The sequence below is a fragment of the Oreochromis niloticus genome, linkage group LG10 (genome assembly GCF_001858045.2).
Source record: "Oreochromis niloticus isolate F11D_XX linkage group LG10, O_niloticus_UMD_NMBU, whole genome shotgun sequence".
NCBI lineage: Eukaryota > Metazoa > Chordata > Actinopteri > Cichliformes > Cichlidae > Oreochromis > Oreochromis niloticus.
In genome coordinates, this window is record NC_031975.2 from 30,515,346 (window position 1) to 30,538,438 (window position 23,093).

The following is a 23,093-nucleotide window of genomic DNA, read 5'->3' on the forward strand; positions in this document are numbered from 1 at the left end:
GCGATTTAACCATGTGATCTGAGAGATAAATCAATAAGATATGCAAATTAGACATGATTTGCATAAAACCTTGGGTGTTTGTGAGGAGGAGGAGGAAGAGGAAGAGGTGAGGGTTGGAAGGTTTTTTTGGATCGCACTGCCAGACTTATTAATCTCTTGTGCTTCAGTGGCGCAGTGTGGCACCTCATCTTCACGCTGCCTGCTGTTTCCCCCGCCTTCCCTCAAAATTACAGTCGGTAATCTGTTTGGCACTCAGACGAGTCACAGAGGAGAGAGAGGGGGAGAAATAACCACAGGAAGCAGGTTTGAGGAGAAATAAACATTTTAATTAGGTGTTTGGCACGGATAGGTTTCACACACAAAGCCAGGAATTAAATAACATATCTGGATAGAACATTTGTATTCAGATATACTTTAGAAGTTAAATAATCTGATATAGAATTTGATGACTTTTCCATGCAGTATTCAGGTCAAGCAGGCTTTAAAAGCAACACTCGAAGATCTGTACAAGAATAAATACAAATTAAAAAAAAAAAGAAATCCTGGAGTTCGGCCTCCGAGTTTGCACCACTGCGGCGTCGGCGTCGTCCCATGTAGAGGTAGATATCGCTCGTCTGCGAACCGTCACAGGAGCGAATTTAGAAGTTCTGGTGATGGCAAAAAGTGTGTGTAGGCATTAGAAAGTCCACTTTTTTACAGCCATTAACGCCCTGGAGTCACTGCCAAGCTCGAGAAAGACTATTTGCTCGTCTCTCCTCAGATTTTTCCCGATTGGTTTAGCCGGACTCTTTCTGGAACCCTCGAGCCGACTTCACAGCTTTCGATGTCCTTTTTAGGCGTCCAGGACGGCCGCACGTCGTTCATTTTCTTTGTTCTCGCTCACAGGTTTGATGCAGCAGCCGCTCTCTGGTGGCTGAAAGTCTGCTTCCTGATGTTTTCTGTCCTCGCTTCCTGTCTTTGTCCCGGCAGCTTCCCCTGCCTCCTTCTCTTCCTGCCGGTGATGCCATTATTCCAGAAGTCACACTTGCTCCTTTTTTTCCTCAAAGTCAAACCAACCTCAGCTTTTTCACCCTCCCATCAAAACGTCCTTTGTCAAAGCTCGCCATGCTTTGCATTTTTGTGTGTCTGTGTGTGAACTTGAGTGTGAAGCGTAACAGGCACAGCAGGGAGTGCAGAGGTGCTGCTGGCAATCCGCAAGGTCACCCACAGTAAAAAGCAAACATATAGAGAAAACTCCAACGGCAGAGTTTTAAAACTTCGAGAAAGACGCAGGACAGCGACGGTGCGGTCCGCCCCGTTTCGTCCTGCATTCTGCTCGGTTTGCAGTTCAACCAGACGTGAAGAAGAAGAGGAGGAGGAGGAGGGCGAGCGCTCCAGATGAGCCTGACTTTCTCTGCATGGACTCATATCTTTGTTTCTTTGTACTCAGCTCTGAAGGAGTCTTTGATGGCGAGCAGGCCGGAGGCCAGGCGGAGTCCGCTCACCTTGCTGTGCCACTCCTGCGACCGACCCCTGGAAGATAAAACACAGAGGAGGTGTGTCAGCGGGAAAAAGGTGGGACACAGGTAAAGATTACACCATTACAGGCACACAAGTGACATCATGTCTGCTGCTGTTCATTTTTGTAACCTCCTGCGTTGTGGCGCCACAGCAGGGACAAAACACAAGTTTACGATTGTGTAAGATTTCAGGGAGACGCAGCAGCAGTTTGAAAAGATGACACTCAAAAAACAGTGTTGGGCCTTGCTTGAGTGGCGACACCTGTCGTTCAGGACATACCCTGGTGTACTGGTTCAATCTTCTGATTTTGAACTCGAGTCTCCATCAATGGCTTTAGATCAGGATTCACATCAGGATCAAAAATAGCTTCAAAAATTTGGAATAAAGGCTGATACACACCGAGTGCATTAGGAAAAACGTTAAATTCAGAATTTTACAGCTCAAACTTGTCGTGTAATGTGTGGACACACTGATCTCGCTGCAAAAAAAATAAGAAAAATTAGAAAAACTGAGCTTGATCTAGAAAAAAAATTAAATTCATCCAATTAAATAGACCAAAAAATAATTTTAACACAAAAGAAATGGGCACGGATTTCACGCGTCGGCATCAATAAATACTGATGCCATACTTTTTAAAAAAAAATGTAATTTCAGTTTCAGTTTCACAATTTCATCACGGTTATTAAAACCTGAGAGATGGAGGCCTGCAGGAATCAAAAAATCCTTTTTGATTTTGAAACCCCAAATGACTGGATCCTGGGATCGGTTTGGGCATTTTAGACTATCGCTTTATCACAGAGGATTAAGTTTTAATATCTTTTAATATGTAATTACTGTTTTTTAAAGCTATATTTTGCAAATGACTTATCGGGGCCCACCTGCAGTACCTGCATAGGCCACCAGGGGGCTGCAGTTTTAGCCAGTGCACAGACCGTGTCACAGAGGAAGTACTGCCCCCCTTCCGTTTTTTTAGACTGTTAATGGACGTATTTCTTTGCTGGATTTCTTAAAGCTTGGATTCAAATGAGCACCAAGACTGTTTCAAATGTTGGTAAAATGTTTTATGGTCTTCAGTGTTTTAGTCAGGGGTCAGCGCAGGAAGCATGGCAGGCACATCAAAAACTCAAAAGTCTCTGTCCTTATGTCTGACAGCTTTGGATGAGACGACAAAGAAGGTATTCAGAGATTTTGACTGAGGTATGAAGTCCTTTAAATACATTTCTGCAGTTCTTGTTTATAAGTTCTTGTATTCAGGCTTGTCATCCAAACCTGAGTAAGAATAGGTGGATGGTAACGCAGCATCTGAGCTTCGGCCTGAAAATCCATGTTGCTTTCCCCACTCCCTCCCTCCTCTCGCTGAGGCTGTAATGTGTTTAATTTCCTCTGGAGGCGATAGGATCTTCTTCACAGCCCTGTACTGTAAAAAGCCCCGCTGACCTTGATGCAGTGGATCTATTGTCTTGCCTTGAAAGCTAACAAGCACTTAAAATTAATGCCACAGCAAATAAGCCCGAGACAGGCTGGCGCATCACAGACGTTTAGATGAGAGGAAATTAAAGGCGAGAGGAAGTCGGACAAAGGGAAGAGTGAAGGCACTCATCCCTCTGGGCGTTTTCACTTCTTTCTTACGTGATCACTCTTGCGTAACAGGAGCGCGAGCGGGCTGATGTTTGCCTGGAAATGAAGCCGATATCACTTCTGTATGCGCTCTACGTCGCTCTGGATAACAGTTTCAGTTTCACAGGCGGCTCTTTATTCAGCACGTACTAATCAGAAACAGACACGAGTGTGTGATTGTGCGCTTCTTTTCACTTCAGTCGTAATGGGCCGACTGAAAAGCCTGCTGAGATAATCACACAGTGAGAGATCAAACCCGTCTTTGCTGTTCTGCCCTCCGTTTCATGTAACAAATCACCATTTTCACTCTTTGGAGTTCATTTTCTCACATGGGGACAACATTCAGGGAAAATTAGGAAATCAAAAGTGAAACGGTAGAAAATCCTGACGAATTGCAGTCTTCGAAATGTTATTTCTGATACTTGCTCTATGGACAGCATTGATTGGTCTGGTCTTTATCAAAACCTGGATGCAGTTCTATAGACATGTTTCTGGTTCCCAGAGGATACATCCAGAGCTTTGTGTAGGAGCTCTGGTGTATAACAGTTTTCTGGGAGCAGCGATGCAGGTTTTCCACCTGTAGGTTGATGTTACTTATTTTGTAGAGCTGTTCGTGGTTCCCAGGGGATGTACCCTATTCTCTCTTATGGACTGCCATGAAATGTGTGCAGAGATGTTTCCCGAAAGAATGATCATAATCACGTTGGCATTATGAATTCTGCTCAGCACCGCTGTCATAGGTCTTATGCCAATACTACACGCAGAAATGAGTCCATGACACCAATGTCAGTGTGGTAATTCCTCTGGGAACCAGGAACAAATGTACATGGCAGTCCGTCCTCAAGGATGGAGGAATATCCAAGGATACCATTGTAAGCAGCTGAGACATCACTTCTGTCGTCACATTTAGGACACCGGAGCGAGTGGGATGCATCCTCTTGGAACCATGAAGACCTGTTGCAGCTGTTGAGCTGTTTAATGCAATAAAATAAAAACTATCGGTGTTTTTGTAATGTTTGAATCCACTGCAGGAGGAAGAATGAGTCACTATTATATTTTTGAGATGTTCATGGTTCCCAGGGGAGATATTGCACCTACTTTTGTGTCTTATTTTATTCCCAGAGCAGTGCCACAGTAGTTATTGAGACTTTATATGGACAAAAAAAACCTGGTCCACGTACACATTACACCTATGGAAACCCATGCAACGAAGCTCCTGGTGCACAGTTTCTGTGATGATGTTAATGCCAGATGAGATTTTGAGCCCTTAAAGCATCCAAATTCCAAGATTAAAAGGTGTGGCCCAGTTCTTTTGTCCATCTATGAAATCTTGTGGAGCTGTTCGTGGTTCCCTGAGGATTTATTATAATAATGACAATAATTTATAATGTCTCATCAGCTACAGGGTGGATCACCATTGCTTTGTTTGTGATGGTTCAATAAAAAAATATGAAATCTCTCGACCAGATCAAACTTGGGAGCTTACATATGTGCAGGATTTTGGCAGAAATGCGCCTCCAACACACTGAATCAGTGTCGCTGCCTACAGCACCTTCCCGTGTAGTTCAATGACAGGGATGAGCGCTACAAGAGCGCCATCGCCACCTGCTATCTGTCGCACGGAGGGTTAGTTTCATTTAATCAGCATAGACAAATGGAGCTGAGGGCTCCGCCGAGAGTCAGCCTGATCACATAAGCAGCAGAAAATCTGCAGCAACTTAGTTTCAAAGGGCATGAATCATGAGGAGGAGACCTGCTCCTCCTCCTCCTCATTTTTCTCATGTGCTCACCTACAGGGAGGAGCTGCAGATGGGTGCTGGCAGAGGTCAAAAACACAGAACGGGCTCAATTAAGAGAGATAAGATGGACTAAGCGCTCTCTCCAGATATTTCTTTTAATAGGCTTCTCACGGCCTTAAACCCTCTCGGCCTCTTTGTAGTTACTGCACAATTCAGCCTTCAGCCTTTAAGCTTAAAGGACCGTTTGGCCACTTTACTGTAAACAAATTTAAATGCTTTCTACTACCAACTCAGATGTTTAAAACGTCTCCTCACCTCGTATCTGTCCGACAGAGGTGTGTCAGTCGGGTCTTCCTGATTCCTGTGGGCTCCAGCAGGTAGAGGCAAACGTGGGTGTGGACCCTGATCCCCTCCGCCAGCACCTCGGGGAGTTCGGCAGACACAGAGGAGAGGTACGTCAGGCCGGAGGACGGGTCTGCCTGCCAGATCCTGAGGAGGGAATGATTCACGTTACAAAGGAGAATAAGATATTTCTGAGTGTTCAAAACTGCTTCCACAACATTATTTTTACTGTGTGGAATAATCCGCCACTGAAAATAGTCCCATCTAAATGCATAAATCCCACCAGATCATATCAGGTATGCTCCAACCAAACTACAGTCACCCTTCTTTGTGCCAAATATCATTTTTATTTCCTTTCTGTTTAATATGTGTTGAAAGTCCTGCTGTAAATAAATGCAAATTTGCTTCAGTTTAGGGCATCAGCTGGGGAAGTTATTAAGCGTTACACCAAAGGTGGTTAAAATAGACCCCGATCAGCTGCTTTCAGTGTTTTCACTCCTTCTAACAAATTAAACTTTTTTTTTTTTTTTAAAAGATTGACGTTTTCATTAGTGTTCTGGTTGGGTCTCTGTGAGGGATTTGGTGAAAGTAAAGGACCTCGTTTGAATGCATTATGCAGAAGTGGTGATTTTTAGTTCTTAGTCGGGGGTAACTCTGAGTTCATGCTCACAGAGGCAGGGGAGTCTGAAAGAGAAAAGGTGCACCAGCGACACGGGCCAACTGTAAACACAGATACTGTCATGTCTCATCTGACTTCAGGCTCTGATTAAAATTTCATCAACCCCCCCATTCAAGCCTCACGCACACAAAAAAGTATGCTGTGTTTCAGTGTAACTCAAAGTGACACTTTGAGGGTACTTTCAGCTTCGACTCCCCCGTCCTCCCCGCTCCGTAGAGCTCAGCAGGTCGAGGCGAGCGCTCGCGGGCTCGCTGTGGCTCATTACCTGATTAGCAGGTGCTCCTGTAGGGGCTGCGAGCCCAGGCCGTGGCCTTGGCCCTGAAGGAGGTAGCGGTAGACGTCTGCGTCCTTGGACAAGGTCTGGATGACTGCGGCCTGATGAAGGCCTTCCTCCCACAGCTGCTGCTCCCTCAGCAGCCGGTGGAGCAGCTCCCCCTGTGCGGCGTCCACCTCTACGGAGCCTCGCCACATCCACAGCGGGCAGCTGTCGTCCATCTGAAGATGAGCAGAAATGATAAATTAGAGGCGGGCCTTAAGGTTAACTCCGAGCCTTCATAGTGCGACAAAGAAACCGTGTGGTGATGTCACTAACCCCCTTCCCCACCCCCCACACACATTCACCTTCTTGTAGGCCAGCTCCACGTGATCTGGAGCCGGGTGGCTCTCCCAGCCTCGGCTCTTCTCCCTGGCTTCCTTCAGGAGTTGCTGAGTGCTCAGCTGCAGTTTGCGCCTTCTCTCCTCCAAGTCCTCCTCACCGCCGCTTTGACTCGAGGTAACCAGGCCTCCTCTGGACTCCTCAGTGAAGACGTCATCACTGGTGGTCAAACTCTGTCCGGGCCAAAACTCTGGAAGCTGCAGAAAGATGATTTAGATCTTTTAATCTCTTTTATAAGCATGAAAATACATTTTTAACGTCCTTCGGATGGGGTTGGTGGTACCTGGAACAGTCTCTGGACCTCGGTGATCATGTTAGCCAGGCCCTGGGTGGCGGCCAGGTTCTCGCTCAGGTCTCGCTGATCCGGGCGGCCCAGGCTGTACTTCCTGTGACCCGACCTACAGCAACGACACCACAGGTGCAAGTTCAACATCCTGTTATCATCTCCTATAAGAGGAGTACTTTAAGTGCTCGGGGTTGGTCACCGAGAACAAAGTTGGTTTTCCTTCCCAACTTTCTCCCAACTGTTTTTTCAGCAGGAATAATCCTTCCATAATCGTTCCCTTGCTCTGGTCCTCCACCCAGCATCATGCCGTCAAAGCTTCTTGTTTTAAACTTTATGCCACTGTCAGATTACAGTCATCAGGTTTCACAAACAGTTTTCTTCATTTGGGTTTTTATGTAGGAATATGGTCAGATTGGCAGGAAGATTTGTAGATTTCAGTCAAGTAATTTTTTGTTTTGGGGCAAAAACATTATGAACGTTATTATCAAATTAATTTAACGCCTTTTTTCAAGAATCCACAGAAACCCTGCTACTCTATACTTTTTGGTTTTTTGGGAATGTGTCAGCGTCACAGCATTTTAGGCGTTGTGCATATACCAGGAATTACCACCTTCAGAAGGTCGTGTTTTCTGGAAAACCTTCGCACTGATCGACTGAGGCTGACTGGATGTATTCACAGAAAGTAGTTTTTCCTTTCAAGTTGTGTTAGTTTGTGGCGGATAAGAGATTAGCTTTTTTTTTTTTTTTTAAACTGAGAAATTACACGGTACTTCCAGCAACCTCAGCTGGTCAGATGCATTAAAGAGAGTATAACTCTGTGGGAGTGGTGAGTTCTGTCAGAGCAGAAACACCAGATGAGATTTCATAGATCTGTGGGAAACGGCGGCGAGCAGCAGTCTCCCCCCACCCCGAGTTATTGTTCCCAGCACAAAGTGTGACATGATTTCTGACGGGCCGGGACTTTAGCTCGAGGGAGAACGGGAGGCACAAAGTGCTGATTGTGTCACTTCCATCATCCGTCCCGTCAGCCTGAAGGGAGGAAAAGAGGCAAAGTGGAAAGAGGAAGAGGTGGAGATGAAAAGGAAAGGCAGGGAGGGAGGAAGAAGGTAGAAAAGCTGAAAGAAGGGTGATTACAAGAGACGAAAGAGGAGGCAGAGGAGGAGATATGAGGAAAGAATGAGTGGAGCGAGGCTGGAGAGAGAAAGGCTGACAGACAAAAAACAAAGCACGAGGGGAGACGCTTATTTGTGTAGCACCTTTCAACAAGACGGCAATTCAAAGTGGCTTACGTAAAAAAGGCTGAGAGAAAGAAAGATCAAACTTACACAGCAAGACAGGACTGACAGTTGTAGTAGGTGTCAGCCTCTTACTTTATGAAAAAACAAAACAAACAAACAAACAAAAAAAAGACTTTTTTTAGTCTCAACGTGAAGCTTGTCTCATGTTTCATCACCAACACTGGTCCAAAGATGCCCTAAATAGCAAAATGCAGCTTCACTGTTTGATTTCCTGAAGGTACAAAAAACCAACAGTTTAACTCTGGTTTAACAAAACTTTAACAGGAGCTGAAGTGGTTAAAAGGAGAGGCTTGCATTACAACCAGGGTCTCAGACAGACACGTCCTAAGCTTCATCACTGCTGTCAGGACAGTTTTATTTTACTCTGTTAAACATCGCTTTGCTTTAATTTCTTTCTAACTTTCTTCAACTTTCCTTTTTGGGCTTTTTGAAACATAAGTCATAGCAATATTTGACTTTATAATCATTCAGTCTGATTCGATGTAAATCAGTTTAACTCTTCTGGTTTTCAGTTTTCCTGGGAATTCGCTGTTTGTGTCAACCCCCCCTTTTAAAATGAATGAAAACCACTTGTTGTGACATTATTCATGTGATTGAACGTAATTATCTGTGTGACCTGAGACAAAAAAAATTCATCTTAAACGCAAAAACTGTGTTTTATGACCATTTTACAAACTTTTAGGACTCTGTGTAAGGCCGATGATGAAATCTGCACTGAGATTAATTTTTATTACGCACATGATGAACCCTTTCAGAGCCTTAACTACTACTGAACTACAGCCAACAAATCACTGCTGAACGTTTGCATTTAAAAAAAAAATACATTTACTCTCTAATACCGGACACGTGTTCAAAAGCGGCACAAGCCAAGTCATGAGCTTTCTATACAATTACAGTGGATCTTTCCTTAAAAAAATGAACTCTAATACTACAGAATATCATCAGTGCATCTAGTTTTTCTGTTTTATGAACCACATTCTCAATATGAAACAGATGAGGGGCAAAAAATCTACTTATTCCTCTGACTGAGTGAAGCTGAGGTCAGATGGAAATCTGTGGAGCTTATGTAATAAGTTCTCCGTGTACACTCTGCCGACTAACAGACAAGAGACATATGAAGAAGATGAATCAGATCCAGAAGTCATGTGACCTGTGAGAGCAGAGAGCTTCGGAAAACTGCCATCCAGCACGGAAAAATGAGGAAGAAAAAGCACTTTTGAGCACCTCAATGAGCAACCTGCCCTGTATACTTTCAGATGAACAGGCACAGGTGAATTGTTGGTTATTAGGGGTTAAAATGGTACCTACAGAGACTGCAAAGCTACCAAATTGGATCGATTATTAAAAAACTGTAAGATTTTTGAGAGACTTTGGTCTTTCATACGAACAAGTTGAGGCTACTTTAGTTTTACCTAATTTTGTCACAACAGCATTAATGTCGTCAACTCATAGAATGCTAAGGAGGACAAAACGATGCTCGGTTTTATGTTTAAGGACACACAGGATGAGACGTGTCAGAAAATCTACTCCAGGCAAGATATCAAATAAACGATTTGCAGTAAATGAGCTAAAAGCTGCAAAACAAGCTGCTTAGGAGAGAAACAGCTCAGAGAAATCTCCCAGTTCTTCTGATCTTCATCTTCTTTCATTTTAGGCCAAAACCAAAGCAACACACACACACACACACACACACACACACACACACACACACACACACACACACACACACAGGCAGAGTGGACTCCACACCTCCAGCTCTTTATGTAACTGCTGTTAAAACTTACATAACTCTGACAATGTGGGTCAGACGCCTCACGCCCTCCGTCTCTTTCCATATTGAGATTGTGTGACTCCTCATAGTTAGTGAAACGTCTGATGTCAGTTTTTAAAAGGCGCTTAGAAGAAGCGATGAGGTAACCGATGCCCGCTGATGCCCAGAAACACATTTTAAGACCGTTTTCTTGGCCTCGGCTCACCTAGCAGCATTAGTGTCCCTCTTCAGAGTGTTGAGGTGGAACAGAGACGGCGCCAGGCAGACAGCAAGGTTTGTGGGAGTCATCTGGTTCTCATCCACGCAAGCCACAACATCACTGAGGAAGAAGAGTAGCGTCCGCAACGCCTCCCTGTTCTCATCCGGAAGCAGCAAAATGGCCGCCTGAGCCGCGACCAGCTGCTGATCCTTTGGAAAATCTGCATGACGAAGGGGACGAGATTACTTTTATGGCAAGAATAAAGTCCTTGAACTTTCTCTTATTAAAGCTGCATGTTAGGATCCCTCATGACAATCAATCACAACTGAGTGTTATCTGCTCACATTGGTAAATGTGTAGGAAGGACTCGCAGAGTTTGCTGGTGAAAATTGGCTCGGGCAGGTCTCTGAAGAACTGCTTCACCATGTCGGCCACGTCGAAGGCGGACTGGCCCTCGTACGAAACTCCGTCTGGATCAGACTCCACCAGTTCACGAAGGTACTGGATGCGAGACTTCAACCCCGACTTCCGGAAAAGGCCCACCTGAGAGGAAGTAAAAGACATTAAATGTTCTTATTGTCATATTTTACACTATTGTACAAGATTGCAGCAGACACTTTTTCTTAACGCTTTCAATTCTTCTCAACTTTGAAGAAACATTCAGCTGGAGTTAAAAGTAGGAAACAACAACAACAAAATTCCTACTACAAAAGTTAATGTACTAGACACAAACAGTTATAGTGCTAAACACTTTTTTCATCAAACTAAATCTGATGAACTTGAATCAAATCACGATGCGTCGTGATTCTGATTTTTATCTTTATTTTATAGAAACTAGTCAGCCTTCATCACAGTCTACACCCAGTTATGTGCCATTACAAGGCCACTTTAAGGGTCACATTTTGATTTTTAAAAGCCAATTTCCCTAAAACTGTTTCCCAGTATCACCAAAAGCACATGTGGCCGTGAAATTTGTTTTAAAAATGTAAAAAATATTGTCTTTTCAACTTTAATGAAACACAAATGGCCACTGAATAACACGGATGATCTGATATTGTCGTGTTGGTGTTGTTCCAGGATCAACATTGCAAGTCACCAATCAGAATGTTGTGACGTTATTCTTTGGTGCGCCAAGCCATTCGTGCATTGATGAAATTCCAATGTTGCAAGGACAATATCAATTCTGCTTAGCGTTTATTAAAGGGTTGGGTTTAGGGTCAGGGTCCGTTGATCGGTGGACAGAGGCAGTTTCTCGCAGCAATAACACAGTATCGACACTCTGCATTTTTGACACAGCTTGTTAAACACAGCTTCTTCAGTCCCTGCAGGTTTTTGTTGGTTTACCTGGTCCAAACAATTGGTCCTCAGGTAGACCAGAGCTCTGAGGATGCAGGGGGGGATCGGTTCTCCTGTGTGCTGGGCACTGAGGAGTAGAGGAACCCCAAACACTTGTCGGCCTTTCACCTCCATCGGCCTGGTCTTCCTCGGGGGTTTGGGAACAGTCCTGCAGGGGAGAGAAAGGTCTCTGTTAGACCGTGAAATATATAATATATAAAAAATAATCACAGACAAGTTATGGAAATGAATGTATACTCTGAAATTATTTTGCAGGCATCTCAAGAATGTATAATCTCAACCAGTCGAGTGTTTTGGGGGAAAAAATCAGTTTGGAAGTGTTTCCTTTTGAAGGGAGAGCCAAATAAACAGTTTTTGATTGCATAAGTCCCTGGTGGTTGCTAAAATGTGTGTGCCATTCAAAGCAGCGCTGCAGGAAAAACATTCAAAAACCGTGGACGTTGATCAAAGAGATCTGAACTTTTGGAAGGACTGTTAAAGTTTCCTTGTGTTTCTGAACTGGTACCAGCATCCTTTTAATGACTGAATGATTGCCTTTTAGCTGGGAATTGTAGTGCTGAGTGCACTCAGAATAAAACTGCAGTCTTTTAATAGAAATTAAACCTCTTCTCTTTTACTTGGCTCATTATCTCTAAAAGTTATAAAACCGTGTCCCGGCTCTGAAGCTTCCTCTAAAAGGACAAATGTCTTAGAGTTTTTCGACTCCCTTTCCTGTTCCTTCATTTTTTCTTGCAGCTTCTCTCGGAAACAAACCGGCTATTTTGAGCAAAGTGCCTCCGAGTATCAGGCGCCCCAATCAGCAGTTAATTGCCGTATTTTTAATCATCAAGAGCTCGCTTTGGCATCAGTGATTAAATCAATGAAATGAGAAGACTTGATCAAACTGTTGAAGCCTGGAGGTGTTTTTCTTCTATTGCTGGAGTATTTCTCTCAACTGTGCTGAAGTGACAGCTACACTTATTCACTCTTTGTTATTAAGGCTGAAGGTAAGATTGACACCTCTTTCATATGTGTTCATACGAGCGCCCATCTCCTGTAGCTGGCTCTAAAAGTGGGTAAATCCCCAAAGAGTCCCGTATTTAAATATCCAAACTTACAGCAGAAACAGACCTGTTTACAGCCGGCTACCAAAACCTGTTTGGGTCTTTATGGATGGGGTGAAACATATCGACACTCAGTCCCAACAACAGCATCGTCTTTATTTGGTTCGGCTAAAAGAGGAACATTATTTTAACGTAATGTGAGTGAGAATAAGTCATTTAGACTTCAGGGTTTGGGCCATTTTAAAACTTCTGCTTTGCTCCACAAATGTTAACTTAATGTTAATCTTAACTTCTTTAATGTCTTAGAGGTCATCTCTGCAGTGCTTTCCTCCTTCCCTTCCATGCCGTTTATTAGACTTTTAACTCAGCGGAGTAGTTTGAAATGCCAAATTGGAGCACAGGAAGCTTTCTTCCCCAACCTGCTTCCACAAAGGAATTTTTCCCTGTTATTCCCTTCAAACACACGTCTGATCCTGAAAATGAAAGAGGAATATCTACCAGGAGTAATTTCAGGAGGGTTTTCTGTTCCCACATCCAGCCTTATCTCATTGAGCATAACACCCTCCACCAAAAACAAATTGGTTTTCTACCAAAGTGTAAAACAAGCAGGTCACATGCTCACGGAGACCACATAATAATAATAATAATAATAATAAAAATCTAAGTGCTTAGCAAAGTAAACAAGCAGAATGTTTGAATGTTTTATTCTAATGAAAAATGAATTAGTCTCAGTTCTGAACGAGGGTTCACTCCAAAAACAGAGTAGGAGGCGAAACGCTGATCTCATTACAGCCATGTGTGTCAGTAATAAGGGGAGCCCTACATTTAGAGCATAAGTAAAGCTCGACTTTAACACTCTTAATAAACAGACAGGCATCATTTGTGTTTAACCTGTCCTCAGAACTCGCATGTTACGCTCCGATAGCAACATTAAAAACACGACATACACTCCTGCCAACTCAGGAAGATTCAAACTGATTACACAAAAAAAACTGAGCCAAGTTCTTCTACAACAACAAAAGAACTAGTTTGATATAATTGGATGAACTTTATTCACTTTCTACTGAAAACTGAAATGACAAGCTCAATACCACATTTAGGGCTTTATGATAAATGTGTAGCTGCAACCTGTAAATAGGTAGCTCAGCTTAGCATTAACACTGATAACAATTCCTGTAGTCGACACGAGTCCACCCCCTGACACTTAACAGCTTCACAATAAAAACAAATACGTTACTAAATAGCAGGTTTCACGTGTACGGTAAATAAATGCAACTTAGCCTCTTTTACCCAGAGGTGCATTATTACATTCACTTTGTGGGTTTTTTAATAATGTTATGGCCAAAAAAACCCTATGTAATAAATATATAATAAAAATTTATCATAAACAACATGATATAGCATAAACATTTTTGTGGATTTTGTTATAAGGGTTATTAAACGTCTCAGTCCCCCCCCAAAAAGTCAGAATTTTCTGGCTATTTTTTGGTGCGTTGGGTCTTACAGGGTTAAAATACGTGTATTTTACTTATCCATTTAGTTTTATTGTCTTTTTCAGTTTCCTTTTTATTGTTTTATTACTACAATTACATTTTGCTCTTTCTTACAAGCTATCAGTGGAGCACAAGGAGATACACGTACCTTCATGAAAGATGCTACACAAGTAAATTAAGACTGCTGATTTGTCTCATTTTAAACAGAATCTTTCTTAAACAGGGTCATATATACCTGTGCCTACTTTTAAATTAAGCCAATAAAATTCTAAGCTAAATGTTGAATCACTAATTTAGCAATGTTGACTCTTTATCTGTACCCCTATTTGTAGTCAGTTTCCAATTCATTAGGTGCAGCAGTATAAACAATGTAAATGCGTTGACCCTTTAAAAGGAGACAATACAGGTCAAAATAAGCCACTGTGCATGAGCGCCAAGTAGAAACAACTACAGATTTTACTTTCCTTTAATTTCTCAGGAAAACAGACTCAAGGTGAGCCACTGGCAGTCCTCCCTGTGTTTTTTTGGGCGGGAGTTTATTCCTCTTGAAGTGTGTTGTTGTTCTGTTTTTGTTTTTTTCAGATGAGGCAAGGTTGCACCTGAGCAATGAATTATGAATGACTTTTCTAAATAGGCTGCCTGAAATATTTACCCTCCACCCACCCACCTGTCCTCCTTCCCACAGTTGTTTCCTTGAAAAAGTTTCTCCTCACATCTGTGGACTTTTCTCACCTTGTCGACCTCCGCTGAACTCGCCTCCACTTTTATTTTCATGCATGAAATCACCCACTAAGCTCCATCCTTTCACACTTCTTACCAGTTCCAGCCCTGCTTGCTGGACGGGGAGTACTTGTCCATCAGAGCGGTGAGTTTGAGAAGTGACAGCTTCTGGAGCAGGAGGAACTGGGAGGCGGACTGGTTCTCCACGCCTGGACTGGAGGGCAGGGAGGGCAGGCTCTGCTCGCTGGACCAGAGGAGCTGTTGGCTCACCCTGCTGGAGACACCGGAATAACCGCATCATGGCGTGAAGCAGCAGTGTTGAAGGACCCCCTCAGAATCAGCTGCCTTTTTTCTGAATAACTTATGAATATTTGATGAAGCCATGAAGAAGCCCTCACAGTACACATAGGGTGGTTTAAAAATGTGGTTGAAAAACACAAGCTCGGTTAGAAACTTGAGCCAAATCAGTTTTACGCCGAATCCAAGGGAAAACTAGACTAACTTATTTTCTTTGACGTAGACAAACCTAAACAAGCGTAAGACCCTGGATGTTTGCTCTGTTGTCTGATCATTCTCAGGAGAAAAAATTAAAAAAGAGCTTTCTGGGTAAACCTACAAGGGTCATGCTCAAAACAGCTAGAACATAATAAAAGTCTTATTTTGACCAATATTTATATTACAGGCCCAGCTTCTAGTTCTGATTCCTTCTGGATCCAAATGGGTTTCTACTACTGTCCTATTTACATTTTTTTCTTTTTATAAAGCATCAGATTTGGGCCTTTAACTCTGGAAATATTCTAAAGTACCTAGGCTTCATCAAAAATACTATAGCTATTAATACTCCAAGGGTCGGGTGGGAAGCACAGACCGATTTTCTAGATTATTATCTATGTATAGAATACAAAACACCCGCAAAATCATAATCAACTGCATGCATGTCCAAAAATAAACGATTGGAGGTTAAGTCTGTAAATCAGTTGAATAAATGTACTTGTTAGCATTGTAAGGCAAAGTCACTATCAAAATTTACAGCACCGAACTCCTGAGTATGGCACTCAGTGGAGTGTATCCCCTAAGGAAGAAGTCACGTGTTCGTGTTTTAGGTTTCCCGCCTCTCATTCAGAAATTTTGGTTTATTGACTTGAAATTCTTAGTTTGTTCTATTAAAGGTTTCACTTACTTTTAAGTAAGTGACTTAAAATAACCCACAATCTTGAAATATCCCACAATTTTGAGATAACTCCAAATTTTGGCTTAGCCCTGGCGAGAAATCTTTTTTGAGCTTTGACGTCAGAACGAAATTATCCAGAAAAAAATGAGGTAGTTACTTCAGCGCTTCAAAGTTCATTACCATTATGAAACCTTAAACTTTGGCCGTGTTTAATGTGAACATCCACCAGTGGAACAAGATATGACAGAAAATAGGAAAAGGCTGAACAGGCTGACAGGTGTATCCAGTAATGGGATATTTTGTGGTGTAAAAACCACACGCTAGTTTGCAGCAACAGTGCACACACCCATATTGTTATGGGTACAGGAGGAAGAAGCAGTGCCCATGAGCAAATACACTAATAGTATGGCTTACTTTGCATTACCTGAAAGGCTTCATAACTTTTTATTGCTCTATATCTGAAAACAAATATGCAGCATGAGGTTGCTGCTTTTATCTTTAGTGCCTGACATTAAATTCACTCTTACTTTGGTCGATGCCTGAGGGAGTAAATCCCCATAACTGTCATTATTACCACTTGGCTTACACTCACTGTGTCCAGGGCTTCTCCAAGCATCCAGTATGTCTGCACAGCCTGAATTTATCTTTTTTTAAATGACCCTGATCAGTTTTTACCAACACCTGTGAAACACTTTGAGGTATATAGCTTGTGAAATGTTGAATCACGTTACACTCACCTGCTCTTTCTCCGTCGTAATACGGCGTTCGACTCCAAGGGAACCTTCTCACAGTTCTCAGCCTCCTCCTCCTCCTCCTCCTCCTCCTCCTCCTCTGAAAGCTGCACCACCAGGTTGATATGGCTTGGCGAGGACGGGCAGGGGGAGGCAGCAGAGGAGCCGTGAGCAGGTGAGTCCTGAGAGCAGGAAGAGGAGGAGGTTCTTTGACTGTCATCTTCGGACAAGTTTTCGGACCAGGAGGACACCAGTTGCTGGAGGTCACTGATTTTCTCCAAAACGCTGTCCAGAGCTGAGAAAACGTCCTCACCTGCCAACACTCGGCTCACCTGAGAGAGATAACGAGGTCAGAAGAATAACTGTTAGTTAACTGTTGTTCTGTTTAGTAGGTGAACAACAAGAAGGAGCCCAGATGGCAATTAATGTTTGGCTCACATATTCCTGTTTACTATGGGGCCCCTCAGATGCATAAAAAAAATGTACAAAGGAACTGGAGCAAGAGACAAAAGGTACAGTAATGGAAAATACACCTGGCTGGAACCAAGCAGAGTGCTTTATTCTTTTAAATCAGTTTGGTTGGGGTGACTACAGCAAAAAGTACATTGTTTTTACACCTTCTCCACCCTTCACAAACAGGAAGTATAAAGAAGGGAAAGCGACATGAAGATTGCAGGTTGCAGAGGTTTGCATGTGTTTTGAGCATGTTACAGCAGCTTTAATAGCAGAGATTGCTAGGATTACAGCTGATACTAGACTCAGTTAAATGTATCTTCTGCAGCGTCATTGGTGGAGTTTTAAAGGCACACTGTTACTCCTGGTTGTGGGATTTGCAAAATCACAAATAATTAAAATATCATTCAACATTATCCTGCTGTATGACTGCTCTATCGCTCTCTTTTTTTCTAAGTTAGCAGATTTTGTATATTAAGGGTTTAATTTTGGGATTTTTTCCACACTCATGGAGCAGAAATGAAAAGCCATTTTCTAATGAATTCAGTAATATTTCTTATCTACTTTTACATGACTGCCAGATTTTGCCAGATTAGTTTACAACTTGATACCAATGCTTAGCTTAGCAGAATCAATATCCTCCATTAAATTAACAACAATATTATATGCTTTGATTGGAGATTTTATCCTCTTTTGTAGAACTACAGCAGAGCTAAAGAGGAACTGAGAGGGCGCCTCCTCCTGTTTTTACCTGTTTTAAATTTCATTTGAAGGTTTAATTTTAAAGCTTTTTTACTATGAAAACACAATGTAGTATAAAATAAATGATATTCTTATTTTCTACATATCACTGTGTGGCTTAATATCTCATTTTGAAACTAAGTCCCATTAAGGAGTCCAAAAACAGCAATACAGAAAACACTGAAAATCAAAGTGGATGCATTGTGATCCTTTCCAGCTCCACGTTTATTTCTTGGACTCTTCTACACTGGCTTTGTATGAGTCAAGCTTCAAAATAATCCTTCTTTGTGTCATTCTGGGTCGACAGTTCATCCTCTGTCTGCTGTCCCTGGCTTCCACTTCACTTTAAGTCAGTTTTCTTCTGATTGGCTGAACAAACATAAATTGAGCAACAAGGTGGTTTCGCATCATATTAAGGATATTATTATAACCTTATTTCCCATCATAGAAGAAGGTCAGTGTAATATTATATAGAGTACTTATTTATTGTATAAAGTAAAAATGCTGTAACCGTGATTTAACCCACCTCTGACTCACTCATCCGGTCTGCATCGCTGGCGCTTCCACCGCTGCCGCCTTCACTTTCAGACAGCTGGTGGTGGTCGGGCACATTGTCATAGACGCTCAACCGGTAATCGAGCACAGGAAGCGGGCTTGGAACGTTGCAGGAAGAAATGCTCCCGGTCGCCAGAGAAGAAATCCCATGGCATCTTGTCTGACGCGTCCGATAACCGTGGAAGCTCCCAGTCCTCCAGTTCACGGAGGTGTCATAGCTGATGGGGGATAGGTTGGCGTGTTTGTGCATGAGGGAGGCAGGAAAGGTCCCTGGTTTGTGTCCGTGGGGGATCGTGAAGACCATGTTCTGGTGGCTGCTGTTATTGTTGTTGTTGATTTGGTTCTTGTAGTCCTAGAAATAATGAGAACATTGGAGTCAGCGAATAAAGAAGAAAGCTGTGATTTTGCTGTTGGTAAGTAAGACAGATGGGAAGGGTCTAATGTTTTAGGTTATATCATAATCCCTTCAGAAACTGGAAACAAAAAGGATTTAATACATGAAACAGAGTCAGTCACTATACAGGTCTATAGGTCAAGGTTAAAAGGTTAGGATTAGATGAAATCAAAGGTTTGGAGGAATCTTGTCCATGCTCTGACCTCTGGTCCTGTGTGGTTCGTCCCATCGCCAACCCCGACGTTGCTGCTGGATCGTTTGCAGTTGCTCCTGACCCGAGTGACCGGGCTGGGCGTGCTGACGGTGCTGCTGCTCTCTGAGTGGCTGTTACTGCTGCTGCTGCTGCTGATGGTGTGAGGCGACGAGGGCGACGAAGATGCATGACTGCTGGGCTGATCCTGCAGACTGGAGACAATCAGGATGGTACAAGTTAAAGACACACAGGGTTAATGATGCTGGAGTCAACGCCGGGTAGGATGGACAGCCTCACCTTGACGTGCAGTGGAGCCCCCCCATCCTCTCTTCGTCTTGGACGAGAAGAGGCCTGCTTATAACACGCCGGGCCCGACCCCTGCTGCTGCTTTCACCTGATACCCCCTTGAGCCTCAGTTTCTCCATCTTCCTCAGCAATGTGATGCACTTCCTCCTGGGTGGTTTCTCGGGGTAGCAGCTCTCGGCTTCGAGACTCATACTGGAGGACCCTCCACCGGGAGAGGGGGGTCCACTGAGAGAAGTATCCAGGGATGGGGTCTTGTTCGAGGACGAGCAGCGGGACGAGCTCCTGCTGTTCTCCAGGTCATCTGGGGTGCTTGCGGTGGTGACGGTGGAGCCCTCAGTCGGCTCTCGCAGTCTCTTTTGGTGATCTTCGTGGCCTTCGCTCTCAGTGCTGCTGGAGCTGTGGATGGAGCAGATATCATGGTGGTCATCACATGTCGACACATCAGGCGAGTTGGGGGACAGTTGAAGGATATCCATGGAGGAGTCCAGGCGTCGCCATTGTCGCGTCCGCCTGTCGTAGGTCCAGTTGGGGCTGATGGCACAGAAATCTTCCTCGCCACTGTCATCTCCCTAGAAGAAGAAGAAGATGATGGCCCGTTCAGAAAACCCATAAAATGTTTGAAAACCACGCAAACACACAACTATGGCCTGTTTTTAACAGCAAACCTGTACTACACAGTCATGGTGTGGGGTTTGAAAGGTGTATAAGCTGCATTGTGGGAAGTGTAGATGTTTTGTCCCCGACGCAACAGAGGGGACGAAAAGTGAAAAATCTTTTCACCGTCTGTAGCGTTGATAGCACTTTCCTGGCTTGAAAAAGCAATTTTATGTTTGTTTGCATGGATTAAACGTGACACCAGAGACCTCACAGCGATACAAGACAATAAAGACTCAGGCATGAAAAACAAATCAAACACTTCCTCTTAGAGAATGAAGCATTGAGGAGGAGGAGCGATCAGCTGATATCAGTGAACTCCAAGTGGGGCTTGAAGAGCAGATTTCATGGCGTGAAGCCCCCCTGCGTGGCGCCAGCCGCTCTGATATGAGCGTCCCACTGCGTTCAAGTTACTCGCTGCTCACTCTCAGCACTCACCCTGCGTTTTGATCTCCGCAGCTCCAGCCTCATTTCCACGCATTTGTTTAAAGTGATTAACCTCCTGGAAGAGGAAGAAGAGTGAATGGAGGTTAAATGGCACACTGTAGCTCGTACTTGTTTATCAATACCTTCAGTACAGTTTTTAAGAAACCAAAGACCTGTGGTTCAAACCTGAAAATCTGATTTAAAATATGACTCTGGGATCACGAGGCAGCGAGTTTAATGCCCAAACCAGGAGCATGAACGTGAAGAAAGAACCCCTCTGTCTTTACCAGCTCTGTTTAGCCCTTTAGCAAGGCACCAAACATCCAGCTTCTCCTGAATAACATCTAATCAGGCACAGATCACACTGTTGTTGGAGTGTTTGTGCTCAGTATAAAAAACCCTGGATCACTCTTGTAAACCTTAGGCTACTGTTTTTATTTTCACTCCAAATTTAGTCAGTTGCTGCTCAAAGACTGCGAGGCCAAAATAAAAAAACTTGGGCTCTTTGGAGAAGAGACAGTCAGGCGAGTTTTGAAAAACAATTAGTCTTCATCTTCCAAACTGAACCTGAAAATTCAGAAAATTGAAATCCAGCAACAATAATAATGATGATATAAATTACAAAAATGCTACGCCCATTAAAGTTGTAGTAATACTGGACCTGCCTGTAAATGAGTGCGGGATACTGGAACATTAAACTGCATGTATTATAGTTTTTCAGCTTCATAGCTTCATATTATTACTCAACTATTAGAGTAGCTTTGCATGATTAACAGCTTAAAATAACCATTGCATATATGTGTGCTGGCCCTCAGTGCTACCCACCCCCTCTGTTTAAGACGACTTTGTCCCAATTGGCTCTAAAGAATCTGTGTCTGAAACGCCCATATTAGGGGTATTCTTTCTCTCTGACATCATATAGTCCCAGAGTAAAAAAACAACTCTCTGATCCAGAGTGCTTAGAGGAGTGAACAGGGATTATTTGTACCAAAATTTGTATTTGTACCAAGAAATTGAAATGGATCGATCTTGAAAATCCTCTGGGAACTTTTTTGGGCAGTTCGAATCTGATCGAAAAATACTTAAAAGTTTGCTGCTGACTTTAGAGTTTTATTAACTTGCTGAAAGTTGTCCATAATAATGCATCGCACTCCCCCGTGGCATTTGTTACCTGCAGAGCGACTCGAGTGCATCCTTATCCAGGAAGTGGTGATCGCGCTTCACCCACTCGATGTCAATGGGGAATCTGCAGTCTGAAACACAGACGAGACAAATGACACAATAAGACGGCGTCTGGGGTTACGCTCTGTCATCTTGGAGTCGACTGAACAGTCTCATATTTACCTTTGAATAACTGTACATACTGAGGGAAGCCGGCTGCTCGCAGCCAATCACAGGCCTCCTTGGCTTCAATCTCTGCAAACACAGAGAAAAGAAAACAACATTTGATTCAATTATAATCATTTCATGCTCCGCCCGCTTTAAGAGGGCAAATATTTGCACTTAATCAGCTGTCTGTTTATGAAGTTTAATTACATCTGCATTTGGAAGCAAAAAAAGAACATGAAGGGAGAAAAACTGGAAGCACATTCAGGCTATTAATTAACTGTGACTCCTGGAAGAGGCCGTTTTAATTACTGCTAATTGGCTAAGAGTGGGGATGGGGGTTCTTGAGAGAGCAGGGGAAAAGAGGTTCCTCCTCTTCAACTTCTTGCCATCTGTCACCTTCTTCCTCTGAGACTCACTGCTGTGGCTGGGCTCATCAACACACCAGCTCTTACATACTTCTCATTTTTCTATTCAGACCATGACAAAGGTTGAACTCCACAGATATTTCAGAGTAATACATCTGGAATGTGTGCATCTTTGATTTAAGCTTTCCATATCCCACATATAAATACGTCTGGTTTTAATTAGTGGTCCCGACACAGGGTGAGTCTGGTTGCCTTAAACCAGCCACAAGTCGTATATGGGCCAGCTGTCAGGTGTTTGGGGCACATCTGGCTCACATAACACTTGTCAAGCCTGGCTCATAATGTTTAGGCTACATCTAGTCCACATTAAACTTCCTGCAACCCATGCTAGAACCACCTCATTACTTTCAGCTCATTTGCTTAACACAACATTGTTTAAGTGAGCCATTAGTGGCAAAAGAAGCCCAGATTAGGCACAGGTTGTGCTAAATCTAATAAATGAGCTGCCAGTGACATGAGGCGTGTTGAATTTAATATTATCAGATACCAAAATATAATGGGTTCTAAATGATAAATATTACTTAGCAACACAATGTGCTATTGCAAATATTTAATATGGTAAAACACAGTTTAGCTAGCTAAAAATAGACAGGTTTTGCAAACAACTTGACAAATCCCCTTAGTGAGGGCTAGTAGTATACGACTAGTAGCATTAGCTACTAGTAGCTAATATCACAACCTAAATCTAACATGTCTTTGCCTTAAAAGGTCATTTTCATCAGTCTCACAGAAAATCCAACCCAACCGCTTTGTGCTAAAGGTAAGCTAGTTAGCTTCTGCTTTTTGACATCAGAGAAGTTTATTAGCAACACAATGGGTCCTCCAAAATAATTAGCTTTAAAACAAGGACAGTTAAGCTAGTTCAGTGAATGTCTGTAGGCTTGCAAAACAACACAACAAATCCCCTTTAGTGTAAAGCTAATGAGTGAGTCAAGAGTCTGAAAACGTATTACTTTTGTAAAAGGACAAAAAACATCTTTTTGCACTCTTTAGTAGGAATCTATTCATTTTAGCTAG

The 23,093-nt window shown here is 43.0% G+C and overlaps 1 protein-coding gene across 5 annotated transcripts in view; it reads right to left on the bottom strand.

Annotated features, from left to right (window-relative positions):
• Positions 1–304: 304 nt before the first annotated feature.
• Positions 305–23,093, bottom strand: part of si:dkeyp-23e4.3 (rho GTPase-activating protein 7) — a 108,467-nt gene continuing 85,678 nt past the window's right edge. For 4 of the 5 annotated variants that reach the window (XM_005472311.3, XM_019363999.2, XM_005472312.4 and 1 more), the window contains 16 exons: positions 21,667–21,738; positions 21,494–21,575; positions 20,335–20,398; positions 19,234–19,811; positions 18,947–19,148; positions 18,321–18,701; positions 16,607–16,932; positions 14,796–14,972; positions 11,431–11,590; positions 10,431–10,629; positions 10,093–10,306; positions 6,816–6,930; positions 6,499–6,729; positions 6,143–6,372; positions 5,172–5,345; positions 305–1,512 (listed from right to left, as the gene is read on the bottom strand). In XM_005472311.3, coding sequence (XP_005472368.2) covers positions 1,404–1,512; positions 5,172–5,345; positions 6,143–6,372; positions 6,499–6,729; positions 6,816–6,930; positions 10,093–10,306; positions 10,431–10,629; positions 11,431–11,590; positions 14,796–14,972; positions 16,607–16,932; positions 18,321–18,701; positions 18,947–19,148; positions 19,234–19,811; positions 20,335–20,398; positions 21,494–21,575; positions 21,667–21,738 — 3,314 coding nt within the window. In that variant the 3' untranslated portion in view covers positions 305–1,403. The remainder of the gene's footprint in view (positions 1,513–5,171; positions 5,346–6,142; positions 6,373–6,498; positions 6,730–6,815; positions 6,931–10,092; positions 10,307–10,430; positions 10,630–11,430; positions 11,591–14,795; positions 14,973–16,606; positions 16,933–18,320; positions 18,702–18,946; positions 19,149–19,233; positions 19,812–20,334; positions 20,399–21,493; positions 21,576–21,666; positions 21,739–23,093) is intronic. The other variant, XM_003453967.4, reaches the window with a different exon arrangement.